The sequence below is a fragment of the Atractosteus spatula genome, chromosome 19 (genome assembly GCF_055471065.1).
Source record: "Atractosteus spatula isolate fAtrSpa1 chromosome 19, fAtrSpa1.hap1, whole genome shotgun sequence".
In the NCBI taxonomy this organism is placed as follows: domain Eukaryota; kingdom Metazoa; phylum Chordata; class Actinopteri; order Semionotiformes; family Lepisosteidae; genus Atractosteus; species Atractosteus spatula.
In genome coordinates, this window is record NC_142724.1 from 9640961 (window position 1) to 9665081 (window position 24121).

Consider the following 24121-nt stretch of genomic DNA (forward strand, 5'->3'; position numbering starts at 1 on the left):
CGGTTGGAGCTGAAGTCAGTCATTCATAACGTACAGACCTCAAATCGTTACGACGAATTTACTGTTCATTAGTGATCCCAGGTAAATAACTGTCCACCTCCGCAAATATTGAATTTGCAGCTGTACTTATAGTGCTGAATTACTGTGTTAAAGCGCTGTTCTTCGTTAAACCGAGAAATTCATTCTTGATCAGTCTGGTAATTTATCTCAAATGATAGGAAACTTGAAAACGTTTTGTGTCTCGTAGCGTCACCAGTTGTCAACCCCAATTTTAAACAAAAAAAAAAAGGAAATCAAGACCAACATATTCAAAGTTTAGAAATACATGACCTACAGTTCCAAAGTTTTATAATTAACATCCAACGATATCTTATAATAGAGAATGAACGAATACTACGACTTAATGTTTTGAGATCCTCACTACATAAATCTATATTTTCACCACCAGGACTACTACTGCAAATAATAATAATAATAATAATAATAATAATGTGATGATAACTCCACTCTTATTTGCATCTCTTTTATGTGACAAATCAACAACATTCGTTTTGTTTTCTTGTCGTTTTAAGAGAACACATCTCCGATTAAAAAAAAAAAGTTGTTAGGAAGGTTAAAACTTTAAAATAGTGTGTCTGGAGCCTAAAAGTACAGTCACGTCGGTTCATCTTTGCGAATAAAATACTTCTTTTTTCTTTTTTAATAAGCTTTACGAGAGAATCGCACCGAGCTCATCGGTCCCGGTAAAAGCCGCGGACTCGCACCGAAGCCCCTGGATGTTTCTGCGGCGCCGCTGCCCGGAGAGAGACGGCGAAGCGCGGCGAACTGACTGGATTGTTCTGGAAGCGGGGCGCTGGGTATAATAGACCAGACGCCGCTCCGCTCGCAAGCCAGAGCGCAGCGCTGAAGCCCAGACGGACTGACCGAGGGGAAAGCACAGCCTCCCAACGAATCGCCCGTCCTTAACCCTTAGGAAGAGTAACCGCTTTTGTAAGTTCATCTTGCCTTTCTGACTTAATCGTTCTTGAATTTCATGACATTGTTACATCATGTTTTAGACCTGTAACTTTAGGAATACAAGAGACCCGTCCGGTTCAGGATGTATTCATTTTGGACTTTTTGGACCTATTTCTGATTTGGTACAATGTTCACTTGATTACTTTGACCTTGGGCATTCTTCTTTTTCAAGCTGAGGATGATAAAAAAAAGTTATCATTTCAATAGATTTCAATAATCCATAGATTAAATGCATGTAAATGCACTTCGTTTTCAAATACAGACTATAATTTTTCATTTATACAATGATTTATTGGCGAGGTGTTTATAAAGAATAATCAAAATATTACAATAAAGTGTTACACTTTCTTGTAGCCACATGTAAATATTAGAAAAATATTTATCTTAATTATAGTTTTATAATTGAAGTATACATTAAAATATTCTATTCGTTTTTTTATAAATATTTTAGGTACTTTTTCAGAGATTTATCAACTATTCAAAACTGACTGCTATCGCATTATAAAAATGATAAAAGCCATATATGAAAAATATAATATTTGGAAAAACATAGAGGCTTCACTTACTTTTAAAGACTGCAATGCTGACCCAGTATTATCCTTGTCTGTTACTGTAACAGAGTGACCAGAAAGATGTCTGCACCCAAGGGAGTGTCTATTGGGATCGACCTGGGCACCACCTACTCCTGTGTGGGGGTGTTCCAGCATGGCAAGGTGGAAATCATCGCCAACGACCAGGGTAACAGGACCACCCCTAGCTATGTGGCCTTCACTGACACAGAGAGGCTCATTGGAGATGCAGCCAAGAATCAGGTGGCCATGAACCCCAATAACACCATCTTTGATGCGAAGCGTCTGATTGGCAGGAAGTACGAAGACTCTGTTGTGCAGTCGGATATGAAGCACTGGCCCTTCAAGGTGATCAGTGATGGAGGCAAGCCCAAGGTGCAGGTGGAGTACAAAGGAGAGAATAAGACCTTCTACCCAGAAGAGATCTCCTCTATGGTCCTGATTAAGATGAAGGAGATTGCCGAGGCGTACCTGGGACAGAAAGTTTCCAATGTCGTCATCACCGTTCCTGCCTACTTCAATGATTCCCAGCGCCAGGCGACCAAAGACGCCGGCGTTATTGCTGGACTGAATGTGCTGAGAATCATCAATGAGCCCACAGCAGCTGCCATCGCTTACGGGCTGGATAAGGGCAAGAGAGGAGAGCGCAACGTCTTGATCTTTGACCTGGGTGGCGGCACCTTTGACGTGTCCATCCTTACCATCGAGGACGGGATCTTTGAGGTCAAGGCCACGGCAGGAGACACACACCTGGGTGGGGAGGACTTTGACAACCGCATGGTCAACCACTTTGTGGAAGAGTTCAAGAGGAAATACAAGAAGGACATCAGCCAGAACAAAAGAGCACTGAGGAGACTGCGCACCGCATGTGAGAGAGCCAAGAGAACCCTGTCCTCCAGCTCTCAGGCCAGCATTGAAATCGACTCTCTGTATGAAGGCATCGACTTCTACACCTCTATTACCAGGGCTCGTTTTGAGGAGATGAACTCCGACCTTTTCAGAGGGACCCTGGAGCCTGTTGAGAAGGCACTCAGAGATGCCAAGATGGACAAGTCTCAAATCCATGACATCGTTCTTGTTGGAGGCTCCACTCGCATCCCCAGGATCCAGAAACTGCTGCAGGACTTCTTCAATGGCAGGGAGCTGAACAAGAGCATCAACCCCGATGAGGCTGTGGCCTATGGTGCAGCTGTGCAGGCAGCCATCCTCATGGGCGACACCTCTGAGAATGTGCAAGACTTACTGCTGCTGGACGTGGCTCCACTGTCGTTGGGCATCGAGACTGCAGGAGGAGTCATGACGGCCCTCATTAAGCGCAACACTACCATTCCCACCAAGCAAACCCAGACCTTCACTACTTATGCAGACAACCAGCCTGGTGTCCTGATCCAGGTGTACGAAGGGGAAAGAGCCATGACCAAGGACAACAACCTTCTGGGCAAGTTTGATCTGACAGGTATCCCTCCTGCCCCACGAGGTGTGCCACAGATCGAGGTGACCTTTGACATTGACGCCAATGGCATTCTGAATGTGTCTGCAGTGGACAAAAGCACTGGCAAAGAGAACAAGATCACCATCACCAATGACAAGGGCCGGCTGAGCAAAGAGGAAATTGAGAAAATGGTGCAGGACGCCGAGAGGTACAAAGCAGACGACGATGCCCAGAGGGAGAAGATCGCTGCCAAGAATGCCCTGGAGTCCTATGCCTTCAACATGAAGAGCAGTGTGGAGGATGAAAACATGAAAGGCAAGATTAGCGAGGAGGAGAAGAAGAAGGTTGTTGAGAAATGCAACCAAACCATTGCCTGGCTGGAGACGAACCAGCTGGCAGAGAAGGAGGAGTACGAGCACCAGCTGAAAGAGCTGGAGAAAGTGTGTAACCCCATCATCACCAAGCTGTACCAGGGAGGGATGCCAGGAGGCATGCCAGGAGGAAGCCAGACCCAGGCAGGGTCAGGGCCCACAATAGAAGAGGTGGATTAAGAGGACAAGATTGATCTGTTAATCTAAAAAAATGGACTCTTCAGACAGAGTGCTGTGAGAATGATGGGGATCAGTGACTTATTCCTGTGTTTGTGTGAGCATCATATGATTTAGCTGAATCCATGTGGATGTTTGTATTTCACATCTCATATATTGTCAAAGGCTGGTTGCCATGCATAATTTAATTTTGGCTAAAACTTCTACTACATGTTCTGCTGTTTAATTTTGTGGGAATGAGGGAGTGTGTGGAAGTAGTATTGTGGTTGGAGATAATTTGTCTACACTTGCTGCACTTTTTCAACAAGTATTGTTGTTTGCTATGTTGCCAAAAAGTACTGTTCAGACATTCATATTCTGTAAAATGTTCTTTTGATATTTCTTTAAATAAACCTCTTAAAAATATTTCATTGATTAGTTTGCAGTGTTTTGGAATTGACTCTGGTCTAGATGTGCGCTTAAGGAACTTTCTTCACATGGTGATATATTGAGCTCAGGTTCTGCAGCAGTATATAATAGTTTCAGCAATACATAATTTCTAACCACTTTATCTGATTTAGAATTGTGGGGAACCTGGAACCTATCCTGGCAAGCAACATGCACAAGGCAGGATACACCCTGGATAGGACACTAGTATCTTGCAGGGCACACACACACAGACATGCACACACAATAAGGTTTGTTTTCCCAGAAGCCAGCTAATGTATCAGTATGTCTTTGATTTATGGGAGGAAAGCAGAGCACCTCAGTTGTGCGCTAGAACCTAGGACCCCAGCACTGCCAGGCAGCAATGCTAACCAGTATGTCACTGTAAATCCCACATAATACCCAGCTGTTGTGTTAAATGTACACCACTTAAAATGAGTAAATTCTAGATGTCTATCTAAACACTAGATTATACATCTCTCTTCTGCAGTGTACTGTATAGTGTTATTATTACTGGACTGGAGTGGCATGAGACAACTGAGAAAAATCTGCAAATTAAAAAAAAGCTATATTTGCATCTGGGTGTTTTCAGAGTTTTTACATCACATTTCCAAAATAAGCAACCTTTTTTGCTATTTCTTTATCCTTTTATATGATCAATATTTAAATCTTATGAACACTTTTCTATGATTAGGCTTCTGTGCTTGTACCTACAAAACTGGTGCTTTTGTTCTTATTTAAGAAGCATCAGTGACTCCTGTCAAGGATTACAGTATCATTGCAAAGGTGCTGATCAGCAGGCAGGCATGGAGCAGGTGATGTGAAGTGACTCAGCCCACAGTGGTGGAGCCAGGTAGACCTGCCACAGTCTGCTTTCCTCTTGGCTTCAAACCCCATTACAAGAGGTCTTCCCTGCTGCTCTCAGCTTCCTGGTCTTGGAAGTCAAAATCCTGTAATCCACACAGGAAAAACTATCATCCAGCAACTTGAACAGGCACTTTATGCTGATGCTGAAGTTATCTGCGAAATATTGACATGAAATGAATTCATTTCGTGAATATAGAAATATATCAATATATCTAGAAAATAAATACGCCCCATTTTCTTTTGACGCTTAGTAATCAATATTGGGAATCAGTAATGTTCCAGCACCTCTGCACCGATCAAGCTGTTTCATTTGAAGCCTTTAAAGCTATGATGATGTTTCTTTATTCGTACGGCAGGTGGAGTTCAACTTCAGGATTTTGTCACCAGGACGCAAGTTCGAATGTCCTCTGCAACCCTCAAAACTTCTCCTACCCACAAATCCTTAGCTGCATAATCTGTGGTTAGTGTAGAGTAACTCTCAGGAAAGATATTCAAACGATTTTTGTTCGCTTTTTGTGCATTTTAAATAAGTCACATTTACAGCACCTCTCCTCCATTTCTCCCACTGCCAGGGAGTCCAGGGATAAAAGGATGCAACCTACTCCTGCTTTGGTGAAGACAAGGTCACATCCAATCGCTATAGGTGATTTTAAATGGACATCCGCTGTGGCCAATGACTTGCCCGTATTTCTTGTATCCCCGCCCTCAAGGCGTGTTGCCTTTCTCTGTGTCACCACGCCGCGAGTTACTCGCAGCACATACAGCAGCTGGAGTGAGAAAGCGGAGGCATCTATATCAATGGGGTGAGTGGTCTTTCAGTCATTGGCTCTTTATCTTTCTTTGCAAAACCATCCTGTCGACTAATTGCTGATAAGTGAAGTAATCAAGGTGCACCACAACGTTCCCAGTCTTGCACTATTTTTGAAATGCTACCCCCCGGTTATCAATAAGAAATGTTCACTACACTATTGGCAGTTTTAAATTGATTCATTATTTAGTAGCCTCATACTGGAATGTTTTTGTTTCTCTAAATGTTTTTTTTAAGGGAGAGTGATCTCTTTAAAGTAACGTGACATTTAATCTTATGTGCATGTACGATTATTTTCAGAACGTATTGTTAGCGTTTCTGTTTTATTTGCACACATTGTCTTCGGAAAGATGCTTGAAACCCAGTCTTGTGACGGCGTAAAATATCCAATCTGTTGCATGCGTCTTTTTGTGGTCCCTCTCTATTGATTGAATTGCTCAGTCGAACGCTTTGCGACTAGGTGCACATTCGCCAGTCAGTGAACTATAGCCACGTTTTAGATCATCTGTAACAAAACTGAATTTTGTTACTCTGTATTATAAACAAAAGTGCTATTTGTTAAATACGCTTCTTAATCCATCACTGAAAGTAATCGGCGACATGGTATTGTCTCTACGGAGAGGTAACGCATTATGCCTAGAGATTAAAAATGAAGCACCTTGTCGCTGTCGTCTAATAGAAATCACTATCCTGCGGGCAGCTGTACGAGGTCAGTTATGTTTAATAACAGCGAATACTGCCTTGCATTTTGCAATGATCTTTGTTATCTTTTCACAGTTCTTTGAGTTATGACAGCAAACGCTGCTGAAAATTGTTCTATGCATTTCTCAAGGGAATTTGCCATATCGATTTCAATTTCGAGTTGAACCATAGGAGTAAAATGTATGTTTGTGATTATTTTGTGTTCTCTGTATGTCTGTCCACCTCTCTAGCGCCAATTATCAGGTTGAGACCTCACAAGGATATTGTTATTACAATGTCAGCAGTCAGCTTTGCGGAAAAGATAGCACTTACACGATGGTCATGAAACACGTTTTTTCTGTTGTCTGTGTCGGGGTATTGGACAAGAAATGCCTTTATTTGTGTTTAGGCTGTTGGTGTCAGATCTTCCGGAGAGTGTTGGATCAATGCGTGTGGTCTGTTTTCCCACTCAGCAAAATAATGTTAGATCATGGAATATGCTTCGAATGCCAAATTGAAGCCCACAACATGGATAGTTTACATTGTTATCGTTCTGTTCAGAAGGCTGTCCTCATAGTGAAACCCTGTGAACTACGGTGTGTGACATTGATAAACTTCTATGATCCACTGCGTTTAATACCGAGTACTACGTATTGCTTGCAATGTCGATTACCAGTCTCGCCAAAAATAATCTTTGTTTGTAGGTGTTACACTCTGTTCTGATCTAGTCCTGTAAGTATGTCCCACCATTGAAACTAAAAGAAATGTAATTCATCTATTCATTACACTGGTAAGCCTCCACAGTGGGATGGTACTTGAACTCTTAATGAGTAGCTTGAAACCCCCTTCTTACAAGTCAGAAGTGTTATCAGAAACGCCCTGTTCAGAATGTGGATGCAGACGCAACCTGCATCTGAAATTAGCTAATGCACTATATCTTTTTTTAAAGTAGCTCATGAAGATGACCAAATCTGTATAATAATGTGGTTAGTAAGATGTAATGAGACGAGTTGAGTTGTGAAGGGTTGTTAGTATTAAAATAGGTACCTTTGCTTAGGTAATGCAGCAGTTTACAGAATCCTTGTGTGAATTTGACTTCAATTCAAAGTGCAGTATGATAAAAGTATTGAGACAAATGATCCAGTGCAACTTATAATTAATTATAACTAATTGATCATATTTAACTGGAAATTTGGTAGCCCTGTTCAAGTTGCCATAGATAAAACCCTTTGCTAATTACTTTATATAATAAGCCCATTGCAGTCTCCATGCTTCTTTAAAGGAGATTGATTGTATGTGATTCCTAAAGGGTCATTTATTACCCAATTGGGTAGGAAACATTTCAGTCCAATGTACCTTTGGTGCCTTAGAAGTCCATTGCAAGATGTTTATCTTGTGCCTCTTTAGAAAATTGTTTGGAGACCTTGTGGTTTCACAGCTTCACTTAGGAGCCCCAATGAAGTGTACTGTACCAATGTCCCATGCCGAACATAAGCCCTCTGGGACATTTCCAGTGTCGAAATCTTCTGACAGCCTGCTCTGCCATGACTTATGTAGTCCAGTGCTGCCGAGACCCCTGTTTGTTTTCCTGCGGAGAACACTTCATCCCCCAGCGTTAATCTTTGTAAAGCTCTCCTTGGAGGAAAGAAGAAAGAGCCTTTGGGTTCCCATGTGCTGTCTGCGACGCTGAGGCTGCTCAGAAAGAGCTGTGTCCCACAGTCGTGCCTTTGGAATCAGGCCATCTTCTTCACTTTATTTCCCGTGTACATTCCCGAATATTCCCCGTTCTCCAGGGTTCCTTTCTGATGTTCCACACGTTTATCCCCCTGTCCAGATGTTTCAAGGTCTATTTCATGGCCTGGGCGATTGTTTTCTTAGGGTGTCTACTGCTTTGGAACTGTTTGTTCAGCTTGGTTTCTTGAGAGTTCTCATGCCTGTTGTAAGTGCATGAACACTGAGTAAGTGTGCTCCTTGGTACCTCATGTCCTGCTTCGTTCTTAAGTGTGCTGTTTTGTATCTGGTAGTCTGTCCGATGTAGTAGACGTTTTGTGTTGAGTCTCATTCATTGTCTTTGCAGTTTCCCCTTTTTTTAAGTGTTTTGCTCCTTCAGTAGTAGGTTGTTGTTGTAATTTGCAAATAGTTGTGGCAGTAGCTTTTTATTTTGTCTTTCGTTTGCCATCACAACTCTTCAGCTGTCAGTTATTTGCTGTGCATTTGTTTTTTATTTTTGTTATTGTACTTTTTGTCAATAATGTGGTTTGAGAGATTTCCTTTTAAAGAGTGCTACAACTTGTTATAGATCTTAGAGATTGTTGTTGATGGCTTATTGACAATTGTTAAACGGTATTTGTTTAATAATACCTCTTCTGAGTTTATAAACTCCTGTGTCTTTCTGTCTTTCAATAGTTATGAAGGCCGGGTGCGTGCATGCATTTCACGCATAGGTGCCAATATGTAGTGTAGTAACTGTGTCTCATGAAATTGAACACAACCAGCATAAATTCCCCTTTGCTTCATATCGTAGTTCACTCTGGTGTCTTAAAGGCCTGCTCTGTAAAACAGTTCAGGATTCTATGTTGCTGGGTGGCATGGTGGTGCAGTGGTTAGCATTGCTGCCTCACAGCTCTGGGGCCTTGAGTCCCAAAATGACCCTAGGGTGCTGTTGGGGTGGAGTTTGCATGTTCTCCCCATGTTTGCATGGGTTTCCTCCAGAAGCTCCAGTTTCCTCCCACAGTCTGAAACATACTGGTAGGTTATGTGGCTTCTGAGAAATGCGGCCCTGGTGTGAGTGTGTGTGTGCATGCTGTGTCTTCCCTGCGATGGACTGGCATCCTGCCTTGTGCCCCTTGCTTGCCAGGATAGACTCTGGCTCCACCATGACCCTGCACTGGATAAAGTGGTTAAGAAAATGGATGCAGAAGAGATACTATGTCTGATTAATGGTGTTCTGTAAATGCTCAAATAATGTAATGTGTATTGTGGTAAAACCATACTGTTTGATCAATTTTAACAAAATGTACTAGAATACTCACCAATGAATATCACACAAAACTTTAATAAACTCTTGTGCACCAATTCTTCCTTTGCACAAATCCTATCATATCCGTTGGTTACCACAGTGCTTTGCTATTAATTGCCGAATGTGTCATCTGTGGTCAGATTTGGTGAGTTTCAATTACCATCATAAAACATAATTACTATATCATAGTTTATGACACCAAATTTGTATAATGTTGACAACACTAAGACCGTGTTTCTGAATAGAAGTGCAATCCTCTTTGGTAACAAGCTGGTGCGAGATGGAGGGCCCAGGCTGCACTTTGAACTGACCTTTGTCAGATGACCCTTTTGGGGTCAAGAGATCTCCTTTGGTAGGCTATTGAAATTCTGCTTCTCTTTCATGGTGTTCGGAGATCCTTGTGAAATCCTGCAAGAATCCTTGAAGGGGCTACCGATGATGGAGAAGCAACATAAAAAATTTGTCTTTGGACCTCTTTATGACGAGTGGGACGAATATGAGCTTTCCTTCTTTATCTGTCTTAATTTCCTTGTGTGATTTCTGTAGGCTTTAAGGGTATGCATGTGGAGTTTTGGTCACAATTTCGTTTAGGGGCTGAAAATTTAATTGTTATAAAGCGGTAATAAACTAGCTGTTAATATGTATGGTTAACACTAAAGTCACGGTTTTCTCAAAAATGTGCAATTAATTTGGAGTAGAAGCTAGTTGTCACATTATTCATTTTATTAAACTTGTGTAAATGCCTTTTCTGACCATTTCCCCTGTGTCAGTCCGTATTATTGGATAAATTAATACATAATAAACTCCACACCCAATCAGCAAGGAAGTGGTCTAGGACAATAAAGTATGTTGGAAAGTTCAGATTGTTCAGAATCTCTTCAGATTGTTAGACACTGTTCTCATTTGGGGCTGATTATGGGCACAGCCTGAAATCAATAGCCGGGGCAGACACTCTGATCTCGCAGCTGACAAGTCTGCAGTGCGTTCCTTCGTAATTTTTTTGGGGGGTCGCGTCGGAGTTGGCAGAATCGCGATCAGCGAGGCGGCCCCAGTTCCCTGCAGTTTCCAGCCTAGCAGCCCTGCACCACGCATCGCTGTGCTCACACTCCAGGTAGGTCAGTGCCTGTGCAGAGCGTGTGGGCTCAGGGATGCGGTTGCTATGGTAACCCAGCCGAGCAGCAGAGTCTTTGATCCGGAAGCCCACTCTCCTACACTCTGTGAGGGGGTGGGTGCTGCTTGCACACTCCCGTCCCTCATTTTATTAGGGGTGGGGGGTGGGGGGTGTGCAAAACTCTACCGAGATGATAAAGTCTCTCTGTGAGTGCTGTGGTAGCTAGCAAATGCCATGGGATTTATGCAGAGGAAGCATTTGGTGCACAAGAGTTCATTACAGTCTCGTGTGATATTCATTGGTGACTATTCTAGTATGTTTACTTAAAATTGATTAAACAGTATGGTTTTCCATTACTCAGGCATCTACAGAACACCATTAATTAGACATAGTGTCTCTCATTCATCCATTTCCTAAGCACTTTATCCAGTACTGTGCAGCTGGGGAGCTGGAGCCTATCCCTGCAAGTAACGGGCACAGGGCAGGATACACTCTGGACAGGATGCCTGTCCATCTCAGGACAGACGGACGCAAACACTCACAGAGGGGAGGGAGCTGGAGCAGTGGATTGTTTTCTGCAGACACTTTTCTGACGTCTCTTCTTGTTGGAATGAAATTTGGAGGGCTTGCATGCTTACGTATCTTGGGGGTACCTTCAAACAAGGTGTGCCATAAAAAAATCTCCCATTCTGTTACCGTACTTGGGCATAATTTCTGAATGCAGTTTTGCATAATATGGAAATATATGGATCACTTCCTTTCTAGCTGTTTATCCACAAAGTTGCATTGTAGCACTGGTCTGCTGAAGTCCCAGCCCTTGAGCATTAACACCCAAGCTGGAACCAGTGGAACCAAATGAGTGTCTTCTGCTTTCTTCCCTACTGCAGGCCCACCACACGAGCAGTACGGTCAAGGCACAGATGCAGCTCTCACTAGGCCAGCCTTGGACTGGAGGCTGCATCGTCTCTAGGCTACCATGATCTTGGATGGCTCAGCCCAGATTTGAACAGGCACTGCAGCTTGTTGCTCAATTTCTTCTTTGGGGAGTGGTCTTAAGGCTGTTCAGAGTCATAAAACTGCTAGTCTGTGCTTGTGAGAACTTGCTATTCTTTGGCACAACAAACTGTATAATTAGGAGTTGGTGGTGTCTCACAGTCCATTCTGAAACCCTGCTGGAATAACGTCTCTCTTAAATTCAGGTGGAATGTGTATTTGAGGAGCACATCCTTGCTCTCATCTGTGTCTGGCACCAAACGTGTCATGTACAGTATCTGTGTGCCAACGCCGTCAATAAAAAAAGAAATCAAAACACGTGCTGCTTTTCCAAGTTTTCTTTTTTTAACGTGTAACAAAACTTTTAACAGAATCTGCTGACTCGATTAGGGGGAAGAACCATTAGCTGTGGTTGCCTGTTCTGCATCTTAGTTTTGCTTTGTTGCCTAACGTATTTCAGTGGGTGTTTTTGCCGTGTATCCACACTCCTCAATATTGCTAAAATTGGGACGCTGGAGGATTGAAATCCATGTTTACACTGGAAGAGGATAGCAGACTTGAGGTCGGCGAGTTTTTTAACTAGAAAACAGAGATGGTTTATGGCCGCGTTTGGTGGGATGTCATGTGACGAAGACTGAAAAGCATCTTCAGCATCTCGTTTGTTTTGAAATGCATGTGGTGCTTCTGTTTGATGTTGGGTTATAAACAGATTTATCGTGAGGAATAATGACATTACTCTTACATTTACAGGCAAAGCTTTCTTGGACGAACAGTGTGATTTTATTGATGGGGTTGTAAGTTAGCATTCACGTTGTTTGCTAAAAGCAAACAGCTCTTGACAGCCCTTGACAGTGGCTGAATGGCTGACCTCTTGACAATGGCTGTGTAATGGTTTAATGTCACTGCTGTGCTGTGCTTCATCTTGATTGGCACAGTGGCATCTCTGGCCAGTGTCTGTGGTTTTGTACGCCTGTACTGTGACCTCAGTGACTACTTTTGTGTTCCGTGACAGTCCAGTTCATTAGTCAGCATTGCTTCTTGTCACTTTGGACAACACTTGTTCACTGAGGCCGCACATAGTGGGAATTTTACTGTTGAGTTAGTACCTCCTTATCTTCAAGAGCAGTGACTCACTGTTAAAACTAGGAGGCAGGAAAGGTTAACCCGTGTTTCTTTTACCCTCGCATTAAGTAACGTAACTTTAATTTAACCCAGTATAATTTTCAATCCCAGATTTGAGCCGGTCTGGAAAAGAATATACAAGAGGCAGGCAACATAGATGCGATTTTCAGTTTACATTTAGGATTTGACAGCTGACAAAAATGGAATGAATTGGTTCTTAGTTGTTTTTTTTTAAAGGGGACAATAGGGTTATTTTTTCTGTGCTGTTATTGTACACAAGCTTATGTTAGGGGTTTAAGTGTTATAATTAGGGCCATCACATTCTCTGAGTCGTAAGTGAACTGTGGTGAACCAGACTTCCTTTAGGTGGCCAGACAAGATCGCCCTACACCAGGCCATCGAGCAATCTGGTGGTGGAAAAACAGGAATTATGAGATGTGCCCTTGTGTGCTCTGTCTGAGCCGCAATCAGACTCTCTTTATTGCCTCACGGAGAGGCCTGCTAAAAGAAGGACTGTACTTTCTCAGGCTCAGGGCCATCTGTTTTCAATTCTCTCTTCGTTGTCGCCTTTGCTTACAATCCCTGGCTTTTCCGGCTTTTCTGGACCAACTTGGCGCATTTTGCTGCAGCTTCAGGATCTGCTGTGGTTCCGAGGAACACCCCCCTCCCCATTCTTTCACCCCAACGCTTTCCAGGCTCCAACAAAAGACACTTCCAGTGGGGCCGCTAGGGCCAGCTGCAGGAATCCAGTCCAGCACTTCATTTCATTCCCCGTGTTTGTTTTCCCTTCGGACTGTTGTCCCAGTGGCCTGATCAGAGATTTTTTTTCCTGTTTAAAAACGTGTTCCTTTTTCTCGTATCACCTCCAGGTCTCACGACCAGGGCTTTCACAAAGAGCAGCATTTAAAAAAAGTTAATGGACAGATGTGCAGAAGTGGGGGAACCCTGGAGAAAACTGGGTTCTGCCCATGAACCATAGGGTCTTCCAGGTTGAGTGGTATTAACTTGAGCTGAACCTGTTGCTGAACTGCACACATCTAAGGTTTTTCCAGGTCTTAAGTAAAGAAACAGTTGCTTGCTGTTAGTCTTGTGTGGATATTGATATTTTCCCAATGGTCTCCTATAAGGAGAAAATTGTGGGGATCGTGATGGAAAGATGTAGAAGCCAATTCCTACAGGATTGGCCACTGCTTATTTTGGACTGTATTTACCAGATCTGAACCGATTGCATTTGGGTAAACAAGCCGATGTTTGTACGCAGTGAAGTGTGTAGGCTTTGTGTAACAGGGAATCTAAAGTAATAAAAAGGTGTAGAATGTTTCAATTAGAAAATGAAGCAGAAAGCACAATGCGTAACAGTTGCATAATCTTAGATCATCCATCCATCCATTTTCTATCCAATACAGGGTCACATGGCAGACAGAGTCTATCCCGGCAATCTGAAATATAGACAGTACTCCTACCACCCACCTGAATGTGAACTATTAGTCTTAAGCATTGCTGTGGTAATATGGGTGATATGCTTGGCCAGATATGGTATAATTCCATGTTTTCAAATTTCTTAAAACAGGTCACAAAATTTGCATTTGCAAAAAGCATTCGAGTTCAAAGGCCAGTCTTAAAATAAAGATGCCAGCTCTAGGAACAAACTAGCTTGTGAAATTACAGCCTATTGTATAACCAAATCCCTCTGTATCTTTAGAAAGTTCAGCAGGTGGATACGTGACATCTTTTCTGTCGACTTTTTTAAAAGATGTGTTCAGTGACCCAAATCCGATTTTAGAAATCACTTCGCAGGCTAGTTAAACATTTTTTAAATTATTTCAAACATATCTTGAAAATTATACTTTATGGAAGCGCCCCCATGACTGATTTAATCACATTCGTACTCTGGGCAAATTGATGTGGCTCAGAATTAGCACCATAGTGTTAAATGTCTTAAACCATCTGTTACACGGTCTGTATTTTTGAGTTGTCCTATTTTGTTGTGGTTTATTTGTTGTAATTCCGGTGGAAATGAAGCTAGGTCACTGACATTTTAGAGTTTTAGACGCCCTCACCAGTCCAGCTGCTGTCCTTCCTGAATTGTGATGAACATTCACATCTGCCGCTTTTGGAGATGTACACCTGATTCTGCTGTGTAGAACAACAGGTCAGTGGTGGTAATGTCCTCAGACAGCTTCGGTGAGCTTGCTGATTGCACTGGGTTTGTGACATTGTGCCCACTTGAGTGTTTTTGCCAGCTCCAGCAGGCTCTGTGCTGCTCTGGGGATGAATGTCAATGAAGGTGCTGGGAGGGGGCAGGCAGGCAGGCAGGCAGGCAAGAAGCTCTGTTGTACAGCCGGATAATGGCATTCCAGGGATCAGCTACTGAGAAGCAGCTGCTGAGTTGCTGGAGAGAACAGCATGATTATCAGCTCTCTGAGGCCTCTGTTTCTTCAGTGAAGCAGGACTGACGGCCCAGTGAAATGTACTCAGGGGACTGAAGATAACAGCACTACCACCTAAAGTCTCCATGACCCACAGCTCCACTGATGAAGTGATCTGTTTCATTGTGATGTTGACTGTGTCTTCTGCCAGTGTATCCTTGAGCGAGTTACTTCACTCCAGTTGTTGCTGTAAAACTGGTAAAAATCTACGTCACCTTGTAGTTTCATACAGATAGTTGTAATAGTAATTGCCTCAACCATAAAGGCAATAATTAGGAGGTTTCAGTTTATAAACTGTTTATAAACTGCCTTTGTCTTCTGTTTTTGTTGTAAATATATGTGCACTTGGGTAATCTTTTCCTTGTACAGATGCAAGCAATTTGGAAATAGTTGCTTAGAATAATTTTGTCTGTTCCTTTCTGGATTTTACATAATCCAGTCCAATTCCCACAACAGTCGTTTTAATTTCCAAGCTAACTAGGCTAAGATCTTTCATTCTGGGATGTATTCAGGCTTGCTGATCTGACTTTGAACTTTCCCAGGCAGATTTTTTTTGTAGTCCTTTAATTGAACATGAAACTCTTTACTGTGGTAGTAGACTCACATACAGTACAGTATCATTGTAACATTTCCTGTGTTGTAATTAATTCCAATACACAGCAAAGCATATGGTCAAAGTATTCTGAAGCTCTCCTGAACATTGGCAAAACCTTTCTGATGGAACAGTGATTATGAACTTCTTGTAAAACATGCCACTAGATAAAAGCTGATTGATCATCATCATTAATTGGCTATTTTGTGCTCTATTAGAGTAGGATTGGCATAGTTTGACCACCTGAGCATAAAATAGGAATCTGCAGTATAATGCCATTACCTGGAGAGATACAGTTCTGCTGTAGCCGGGAAAGAGGCATTAGTATCCTGTGTTGATGACCATCTCTGAGCTGTGATAATTTCCTTCTGTGGATCTGTGTCTTATTGATTAATCTACTAGCAGGTAGAGTTATCCTAGTGATTTTGGTCACTTGATGTCCAAATGCTGATTCACTGTTCTTCTAGAAATAGGAGTGGAGACGTTTCTATAATGAAGTGTGGCCTCCAATTCTATAAAGCTGGGGAGTAAGGGAAGGTAAGGTCACTTTATTAGCCCTGTACAATTTCTTGCATTAGGAATTTGTCTTTCCGCATACCCCAGCTTGCTCTCCATGAGACACACAGATAGGGAGAGAGAAGCCTGGGGTCAGAGTGCAGGGTCAGCCATTGTACAGCGCCCCTGGAGCAGTTGGGGTTAAGTGCCTTGCTCAGGGGCCCAATGGAGTAGGATTCCTCTGCAGGCCACGGGATTTGAACTGACAACCTTCCACCCACAGGCGCAGATCCTTAGCCACAGAGCCACCGCACCGCCCCTCGAGTTTAGACCGTGCCTAATCGGTGCAGTCCCTCCGGAGGCTTGATTCGAGTCGCACGCCCTCAGGGGGTCTTCTCACAGCTTCCTCCTGGAACACAGTCCTCTGGGAAAGCACCTGGAGTCCGTCGGGACGGGAGTTGTGTGCCCGTCCCCTGGTCCCTCTCAGCACCCTGAATCCTCTGGACAGCACAGCGGCGGGCAGAGCTCCCCAGCGGAGCCCAGGACAAGCAAGAGAACTGAAAGCCAGGAGCAGGAAGGGCTCTGCTGAGAGGCTGGACGCCAGGACACCGGACACTGGAAGGCTGGACAATGGGACACTGGAAGGTTGGACAATGAGACAGTGGATGCTGGGATGCTGGGAGGCTGGACGCCGGGACACCAGGATGCTGGCTCTGGAGGTGAAGTGTTGCAAACATCAATGCCGGATCGCCGAGGAGAGATAGAGCAGGGTTTAAATACCCCAGAACACTTGCTGCAGCCAGAGCCCTCACTACAAGCCAGGTGCTTCACGTAAGCTGTCTCCACGGCGATCAGGAGGGGGCGGAGGCGTGGCCACTGCAGCTGCGACCCGCCCCCCTCGTGGACCGCTGTGAAGCCACTGGACAACAGCGGGGCGAGAGGAACACCGAATACATATCAGCCTTCCTGCAGGAGAAGGTTCTGAGTCTATATCTGAATGAAAATAATCATACAAGCTTTTCTTTTGATAAAAGTCCGTGATTCCGAGTTGACTGTACACAAAGTAATGCATGGTTTCCTCCTGTGTTCACATTGCTGGCATGTATTTTTATTTTCCCCTTATCTCAATTTTGAATTAATCATGAATAGCCATGTCCCTTACTTACTGTAGTAGATATTTATGCACTAAAAGAGGAGACAGTTTATCTGTATGGAGCTAGAAAGCTATTATTATATCTTAGGGTTGCAGTGAAGAATGAACAATGTTCTCTCTGTACTTACAGTATGAAGAAACACATTGATATTTCTAGATTTGCGGGATCTGTCCGTTGATTCTTGTTCTATTTTTTGTTCTTGTTTCCGTTCTCACCTGGAAATTAAACTCCACACAGGGTGGAAATAGACCTGGAAAGAAGAGCTTTGGCACTTTTATTTTTAAAAAGCTATGACTTGGTTTAGAAACAGATGTCCCCACATCATGTCTTGTATGTGGACATTTTATCCTCACATTGACAGTACACAGTAACATAACATAGATAGCATACTGTAAAGTTCTGTACACATATCATAGTTACTTCATATTTGCTCCTCCAAAAATAATAAATAATAAGTCCTATTATCCGTATAGTTCTATAATGTGTTTGTGAAGGAGCTACTGCTTTGATTAGACATATCTTGAGCTGACTGAAACCACACAGCCCTACAGCCCTGCAGTCTCTCCTGTTTTACTCTAGGGATGGGATGATCCAATAGCACCAGTGCTATTTCCAGTGTTGTGGCTGCCTGTGACGTGAGCTATGGCATTCATTTGTACCAGCATTCAGAATTCAGAAGATTGTGAGAGTGTTACAAGTAGTGTACCTTTCAGTTTGCTTGTTTCAGTGTCTCTGTGTACAGGTTAAACATTCCATTTTGATTTTGGAACAGTTTGATTTGATTTGATGTGGTACATATCACCCAGCAGTCTGCGCTCTACATGTTTTGCTGCATGATGAAGGCTTTTCGTGCTCCCCTGTGCTTTTCATCCTTATTTAAAAGTTCCTGGTGCTACATCCCCTTCTGACACCTGGCGTGTGATCTCTCTCCCAAGTTGCTCGGCTCTGTTATTCTGCAGTCAGACCAGAATGTAGTTAGAATTTTTATTTAGGGCTTTAGGATTTCCAGTCGCAAAACCGTACGAGATAAACCCCCTGCTGCCCTACAGTTATTTGAACCGAAAATGAGCTTCAGATCATCTTTTCAGTATCATTCTTATCATTCTTCTCATTGATTGCAGGCTGACAGAAACATACCATATAGTCAGGTTGCACTTGAGTGGAGTTCTGCGTGTGCTACAGTAACAAAAGGGAAGAGGCTTAAAAAGCATTTTTCACTTTGTCACGGTAACTGATAAGCCTGTAACTGCATAGCAGGCCCAGCCGATTGAGGAGGCTGGGGTCTGCTCTATACGAGTCAATCACAAGTGCAGGATAGAATAGGTCAAGCCTGTTGCTTTGTTTTGGATAGATTTGCACGGACAGGCTTATGAAGTTGTCATATGGTTGGGCATCAATCTGTTTCCTGCTTCATCGGTGCAGAGTGTTCAAGGGCCTGCTGCTGTTAGACCCTGAACTGGACTGAGGTGCCCTAGAGAAGCTCTAGAGAACGACTGTGCTCTTGCCTTAGTGGGCTCTCCTGCAGTGGTGGTGCAAGGGGAGGCCGGTGGAGGGGCATTCCTGCACTGTTCTCTTCCTGTACTCGCCAGGACTGCCAAGTGTAAGAGGATGACAAAGGGGATTGGTGGCTTAACTGCTCGCAATCTGGTCTGTCAGTATTGTCAGGCAGTTCCTGGAGCTGCACATAGTGAGTAATTCAGTGTTCCCCACATGTCTGCATTGACTGCATTTCTGTTGGGCAGCATACTGGCGCTTGCTCGTAAGAAAGAAAGACAATAACCAGCAACAATGCAACAACAATAATTCATTATTTACAGGTATTGGTTCACAGGTAAAGAGGATTCTCTTCCACCACCACCAATGTGCAGCCCCCACCTGGATGATGTGACGGCAGCCAGAGTGCACCAGTACACTCCCCACACACCAGCTATTAGTGAGGAGGAGAGCAGTGTGATGAACCCAGTCCAGAGATGGGGATTATTAGGAGGCCATGATTGGTAAAGGCCAGGGGGAAATTTGGCCAGGACACCCCTACTCTTTTTTAGGTTTTTGCGCTGAGATTTTTAATGACCACAGAGAGTCAGGACCTCGGTTTTATGTCTCATCCAAAGGACGGTGTCTTTTTACAGTACAGTGTCCCCGTAACTTTGCTGGGGCATTAGGACCCACACAGACTGCAGGGTGAGCACCCCCTACTGACCCCCCTAACACCTCTTCCATCAACGACCTTAGCTTTCCCAGGAGGTCTCCCATCCAGGTACTGGACACCTGCTGAGCTTCAGTGGGCTGTCAGCTATGAGTTGCAGGGTGACCTTTAGTGCAACTTCCATAAGCGCATCGTAAATACAGCCCTTGTGTCTTTCCAGCAGAATTGGGTATTGCACGATGTAAATATCAACATGAGCCTGTAGACATCAGAATGAAGCTTCAGTTATACGAAAATGATTAGAATAATTTTTTAAATGTGCAGATAACCTGCAGTTTAAAAGATCTGTCTTACAATACAAGGCTGGGTGGAACCTGGAGATTCTCTTAGTTTGCACTTGGTGAGATACATTTTCAGAAATCCTTCTTACGGAGAGAAATACGAGTTGGCTCCATGTGGAGAAATGGCTTGGAGGGTCAATGGCCTTTTTAAAAAAAAATAGATTTGTTGTCCAGCACCCTGCATTCTTGTGTTTGACTTCTTCCATAAAAAATACATACACACATAAAGCATAACAAAAATCACATATAGCTGCATAAAATCACAACAACAGTTCATTACTGGTAAATAAATAAATTGGAAGTGGGGGGGAATACATTTAATTACCTTTTTAAAACAGTTTTATTGCTCAGAGGACAAATGACTTATTATATTCCTTTGAATTTGTGAGCTTTCTCTCATTGTATATGTGCCCCTCTGTGTGGGTTGTCTTTCGGAAAATAAAAAAAAGGTTAAAAAATACTGCTTATATCATCTGTTCCTTCCAGCTCAGTTACAGAATTAAAGATATTATCTCCCTTAGAAACCTTTCCTGAGCCATTGCATTTAAAGTTACAAACCCACGTGAAAACACAGTAATTCTCTTTAAAAAGCAATTCATAGACCACTAAGGCAAATACTTCACTTTCCCACGCTTCAGTTTGCTTACATGTTTTTAAATCGGAAATGCTCGATGTCTTGGCAAAAACGTACGGCACAAATCAAGCAGAGTTCACTTCAGGTCGATGGGTTTGCATTCTTTCTAGAAATGCCATGCTGGGCGATTGCCACTGATACTCATTCGCTGGCATCGCAGTGCCAGCGAGAGACGCGACACTGAGCGTTCATCTGGCGTTACTCTGTACCGTGCCTGAGTTGTAGCTCAGGGCAAAGTGAGTTATATAGAAATTCTTCCAAACTGCCAATGGGAACGTAAAAAACCCAACAGCTGGTCACATGACCCAGACTCGACCTCACAGCGCCTCAGTCATTGAGCTCGGCCCGGGCTTGAATTTTTTTTAATAGTATATGAATTGACATCATATACTATATACATATACTGTACAACACCTTACACCCGAAGAAGGCTCCACAGCCGAAAAGTTGTTTTCTTTTTTCACTTTTCAGCATGGAATAAACCGATTACTTGTTCCTATGAATAACATCTTTTGTTTCACTTTGTACAATTGGTAGAATTCCTTCAGGACCTGCAGATTTCTTGAGTGCCTCTTCTATGCTATACTATGCTATTCTATGCTACACAAACTAACATAGAACTTTCTTTCCTCATCCTTAGCCATGTTGTTAATTTCTTTTTCGATATATAGCAGAGTGAATTATCTAGTTAGTGCATTATAGTGAGGCATTTTCCTTTCATCATCTACATTTTTTTCTTCATCCCCTTCCTGAGACACTTTTGTCCATGTTCCATCATTCTTTTTCTGTTCTTATACGAAGAACTGCTTATTACAATATTCCTTTTCAGTCATTCTTTGTCTTTCTAATATGTTATAATCATGTGTCGGCTTTATAGTTGTGAGAAGGGTTGGCACATCGGACCAGTCAAGGCTGTGAATTGAAGAAATCATTTGAACAAGGTCTTAGTATTGTGCACAATACATGGCCGACTATAAACAGATGGAATTTAAGAAGGAGAAGAGGGTTGACAGTGGAGCAGTGGTTAGCATTGCTGGGGCTCTGCTTTCAACTCCTGGGGTGCTATCTGTATGGAGTTTGGATGTCCTCCCCATGTTTGTGTGAGTTTCCTCTGGGTGCTCCGGTTTCCTCCCACAGTCCAGAGACTAACTGGCTAATTGACCTCTGGTAAACCTGGCCCCAGGTGTGAGTGTTTGTGTCTGTGTGTGCTTTGTCTTGTCCAGGCTATATCCTACTTTGCAGCGGTTGCTGGCTCGGGATAGGCTACAGCTTCCCTGTGAATCTTAATTGGATTAAGCGATTAGAAAATGGATGGATGGATAAAAGTAACAAAAAGAGCGATAAACTCATATACTGAACCAAAAAGCAGTATATGCATTGGATACTGTAACTAAATATATCTTAATATGTCACGAATCTTCAGCATTCTAATTGTTATGTCATTTTTAGCTGGGATGGATGTTTGAACAGGCCCTGGAGATGTCAGTACTGAGAACACAGTATAGTTATCGTTACCACTGAAGTACGGTTGCAGTCCTCAAATGGTAAAAGCACTCGCTATGAAATTCTCTACAAACAATCGCACTATTGTCACTCAGACGGCATGCAGAGACGCAGTTCATCAACAACAGTGGGAGCTCCATTCCCATCTGTTAAAGACGTCTCTATCTTCTGCTTTTTCTCACAACGTCAGATCTTTGTTCTTACATAAGCTGTTCTACTCAGTAGAAGCAAATGGGACTCTCTTTTTTTGGCTGCTGGACCCATTTCAGGTTTTGCAGGTTGTAAAGTATTGTTCAGATTGTACAGTACCTACCAAAATTCTGCATTGTGTTTTCTGTCCATCTTCAGCCTGGATCAAATGTGATGTTTGAATTCACCTCTGTATCAGGATTGAATTGTTCATAATCCAAAGCAAAGTCTTTCATTTTGAAACCGATGTAGCTTAAATTTGACAATAAAAAGAATGTCTTTGTTGAAAGAATGCAAACTTGTTATTATTAGAAGCATTATAAGCTTGCTAATAAGTTAGCAAAATGGACAAAAAAATAGCTGGCACATTTAATCTTGCGTTTTCTTTAAAGGCACTAAAAATCTAATTTTATGTAACAATTAAGTCACACATCATCTATAATTGGAAACATTTTTTTGTAGCTGAGGCATCATGGAACAGCAGTACTTGCTCACTAAACAGAGCCAATAAGAGCTTGTTTATTATTACAGTTCACTTCTGACCGACTTAGTGGCGACTTCTGGCATCTCTTGTTTGGAGATGGGTTGAAAAGAGAGCACAGAATTCTGGATATGACAGAAAGCGATGTTACATTATTTTAACCCCACGTGTAATAAAGTGATGCACCGTGGCCCGGGGAGCTGTCTGTGTGGAGTTTGTATGTTCTCTTTGTATTCACACGGGTTTCTTCTCAGTGCTCCTGTTTTGTCCCACAGTCCAGAGACTCATTGGTGGTTCATTAGCTTCTGGGAAATTGTCCTTGCTGTGTGTCTGTGTGCGTTTGTGTCTGCGTCTGACCTGTGATGGACTGGCAACCTGTCCAGGGTGTACCCTGCTTTGCGCCCGCTGCTTGCCAAGATAGGTACTGGCTCCCTCTGAATTGACCCCGAACTGGGAGAAGTGGTTAGAAAATGGATGTAAGGAATTTAGCATTTCATTCTAATAAAAGCCCTCTGGTTTGAAATATCCAGAACCTAAAACTGGATTAAATTGTTAATGAACTTGAAGGCTAATTAGCTTCTCTCTATACACTGCGTGTAGTTTATGCTTTATTAGCCAAAATATCTACCATTCCATTCTAAAGGTGTTGCAAAAAGGCTTGTAGATCATACTGTGGGACACAGAGACACTGTACATATATAGGTTCTATTATTGCAGTGCTACTGAAAATATGTGTCCAGGCCGAGGAACAGGAACTGCAGTGTGCTGACAACTGTACTGCCTTCAACACTCTTCAGAATCTAAGCATAGCTGAGCGTGTGAAGTGATTTAGGGAGCTCCAAAGACACTGTTTGTAGACTGTAGTGACGTTTGTGGACCAGTAGGTGGCAGTCCTCCTTCTGGATGAGAAATTCCAGCCCACTACCTCCATAATGTCACATGCTGTAGCTGTGGAAGGTGCCATCTTTCAGTCGTAATTCTGCAAAAGAAATGTGCTAATAACATAAGCAGCGCTAATCTGTATTTTAGTCATTTCAAGTGTAAATGAATGTAAAGGACAATGCAGATCTTCCAGGAAATTAATCATTAAGGATTTTCATTTCTAAGTGCTTGATGAATCCAGGTGGTGGGCCTGCCAAATGCTGCTGGTGGCTGTGATTGTATAAGGGCTTTTCAGAGTGTGAAAGGTTCTGCTCCCGTTTGCAAGAATTTCCCTGCCTGTGTTCCAGTGTCATTATGTGTCAGTTTGGACCTTAACTCAGTTTCCTGCCCCTTCCTGTCTCTTCTTTTCAGCAAACGTCTGATTTATTGACACAGAGCAGCCATCCCAGCTGTGTGCTTTTTAATTGATGCCTTTTTCCTACCCCTGGAATCCTGGCTTGATCACTGAACATTTCTGTTTGCGTTATAGAAGATCGCCATTAAGCCTTTTCCCAACCTTATTCAAAAGTCTTTGATGCATAACCGTGGCCACATAATAGCAGGATATATTAATTCAGTAATTTCCTCTTTTTTCTTGCTTGCTGGAAATACATTTAGTATTTCCCTTTAGGGGAAGATTCCA

General features: G+C 42.8%; 2 protein-coding genes across 3 annotated transcripts in view; both read left to right on the top strand.

Annotated features, from left to right (window-relative positions):
* Positions 1 to 712: 712 nt before the first annotated feature.
* On the top strand, positions 713 to 3971 carry LOC148818057 (heat shock 70 kDa protein-like). The gene is made up of 2 exons (XM_088937110.1): positions 713 to 990; positions 1637 to 3971. Exon 2 carries the CDS (start codon positions 1650 to 1652, stop codon positions 3567 to 3569), a length of 1920 nt encoding a protein of 639 aa, XP_088793236.1. The 5' UTR covers positions 713 to 990; positions 1637 to 1649; the 3' UTR covers positions 3570 to 3971.
* A 1635-nt stretch (positions 3972 to 5606) lies between these two features.
* elmo2 (engulfment and cell motility 2) overlaps positions 5607 to 24121 on the top strand; it is a 70812-nt gene continuing 52297 nt past the window's right edge. Inside the window, exon 1 of one of the 2 annotated variants that reach the window (XM_088937124.1) lies at positions 5607 to 5662. The gene's annotated coding sequence lies outside the window, so the exon portion shown is untranslated. The remainder of the gene's footprint in view (positions 5663 to 24121) is intronic. The other variant, XM_088937123.1, reaches the window with a different exon arrangement.

Coding starts and splice junctions, on each gene's coding strand:
- LOC148818057 (XM_088937110.1), top strand. CDS start 1,650: ATGTCTGCACCCAAGGGAGTGTCTATTGGGATCGACCTGGGCACCACC.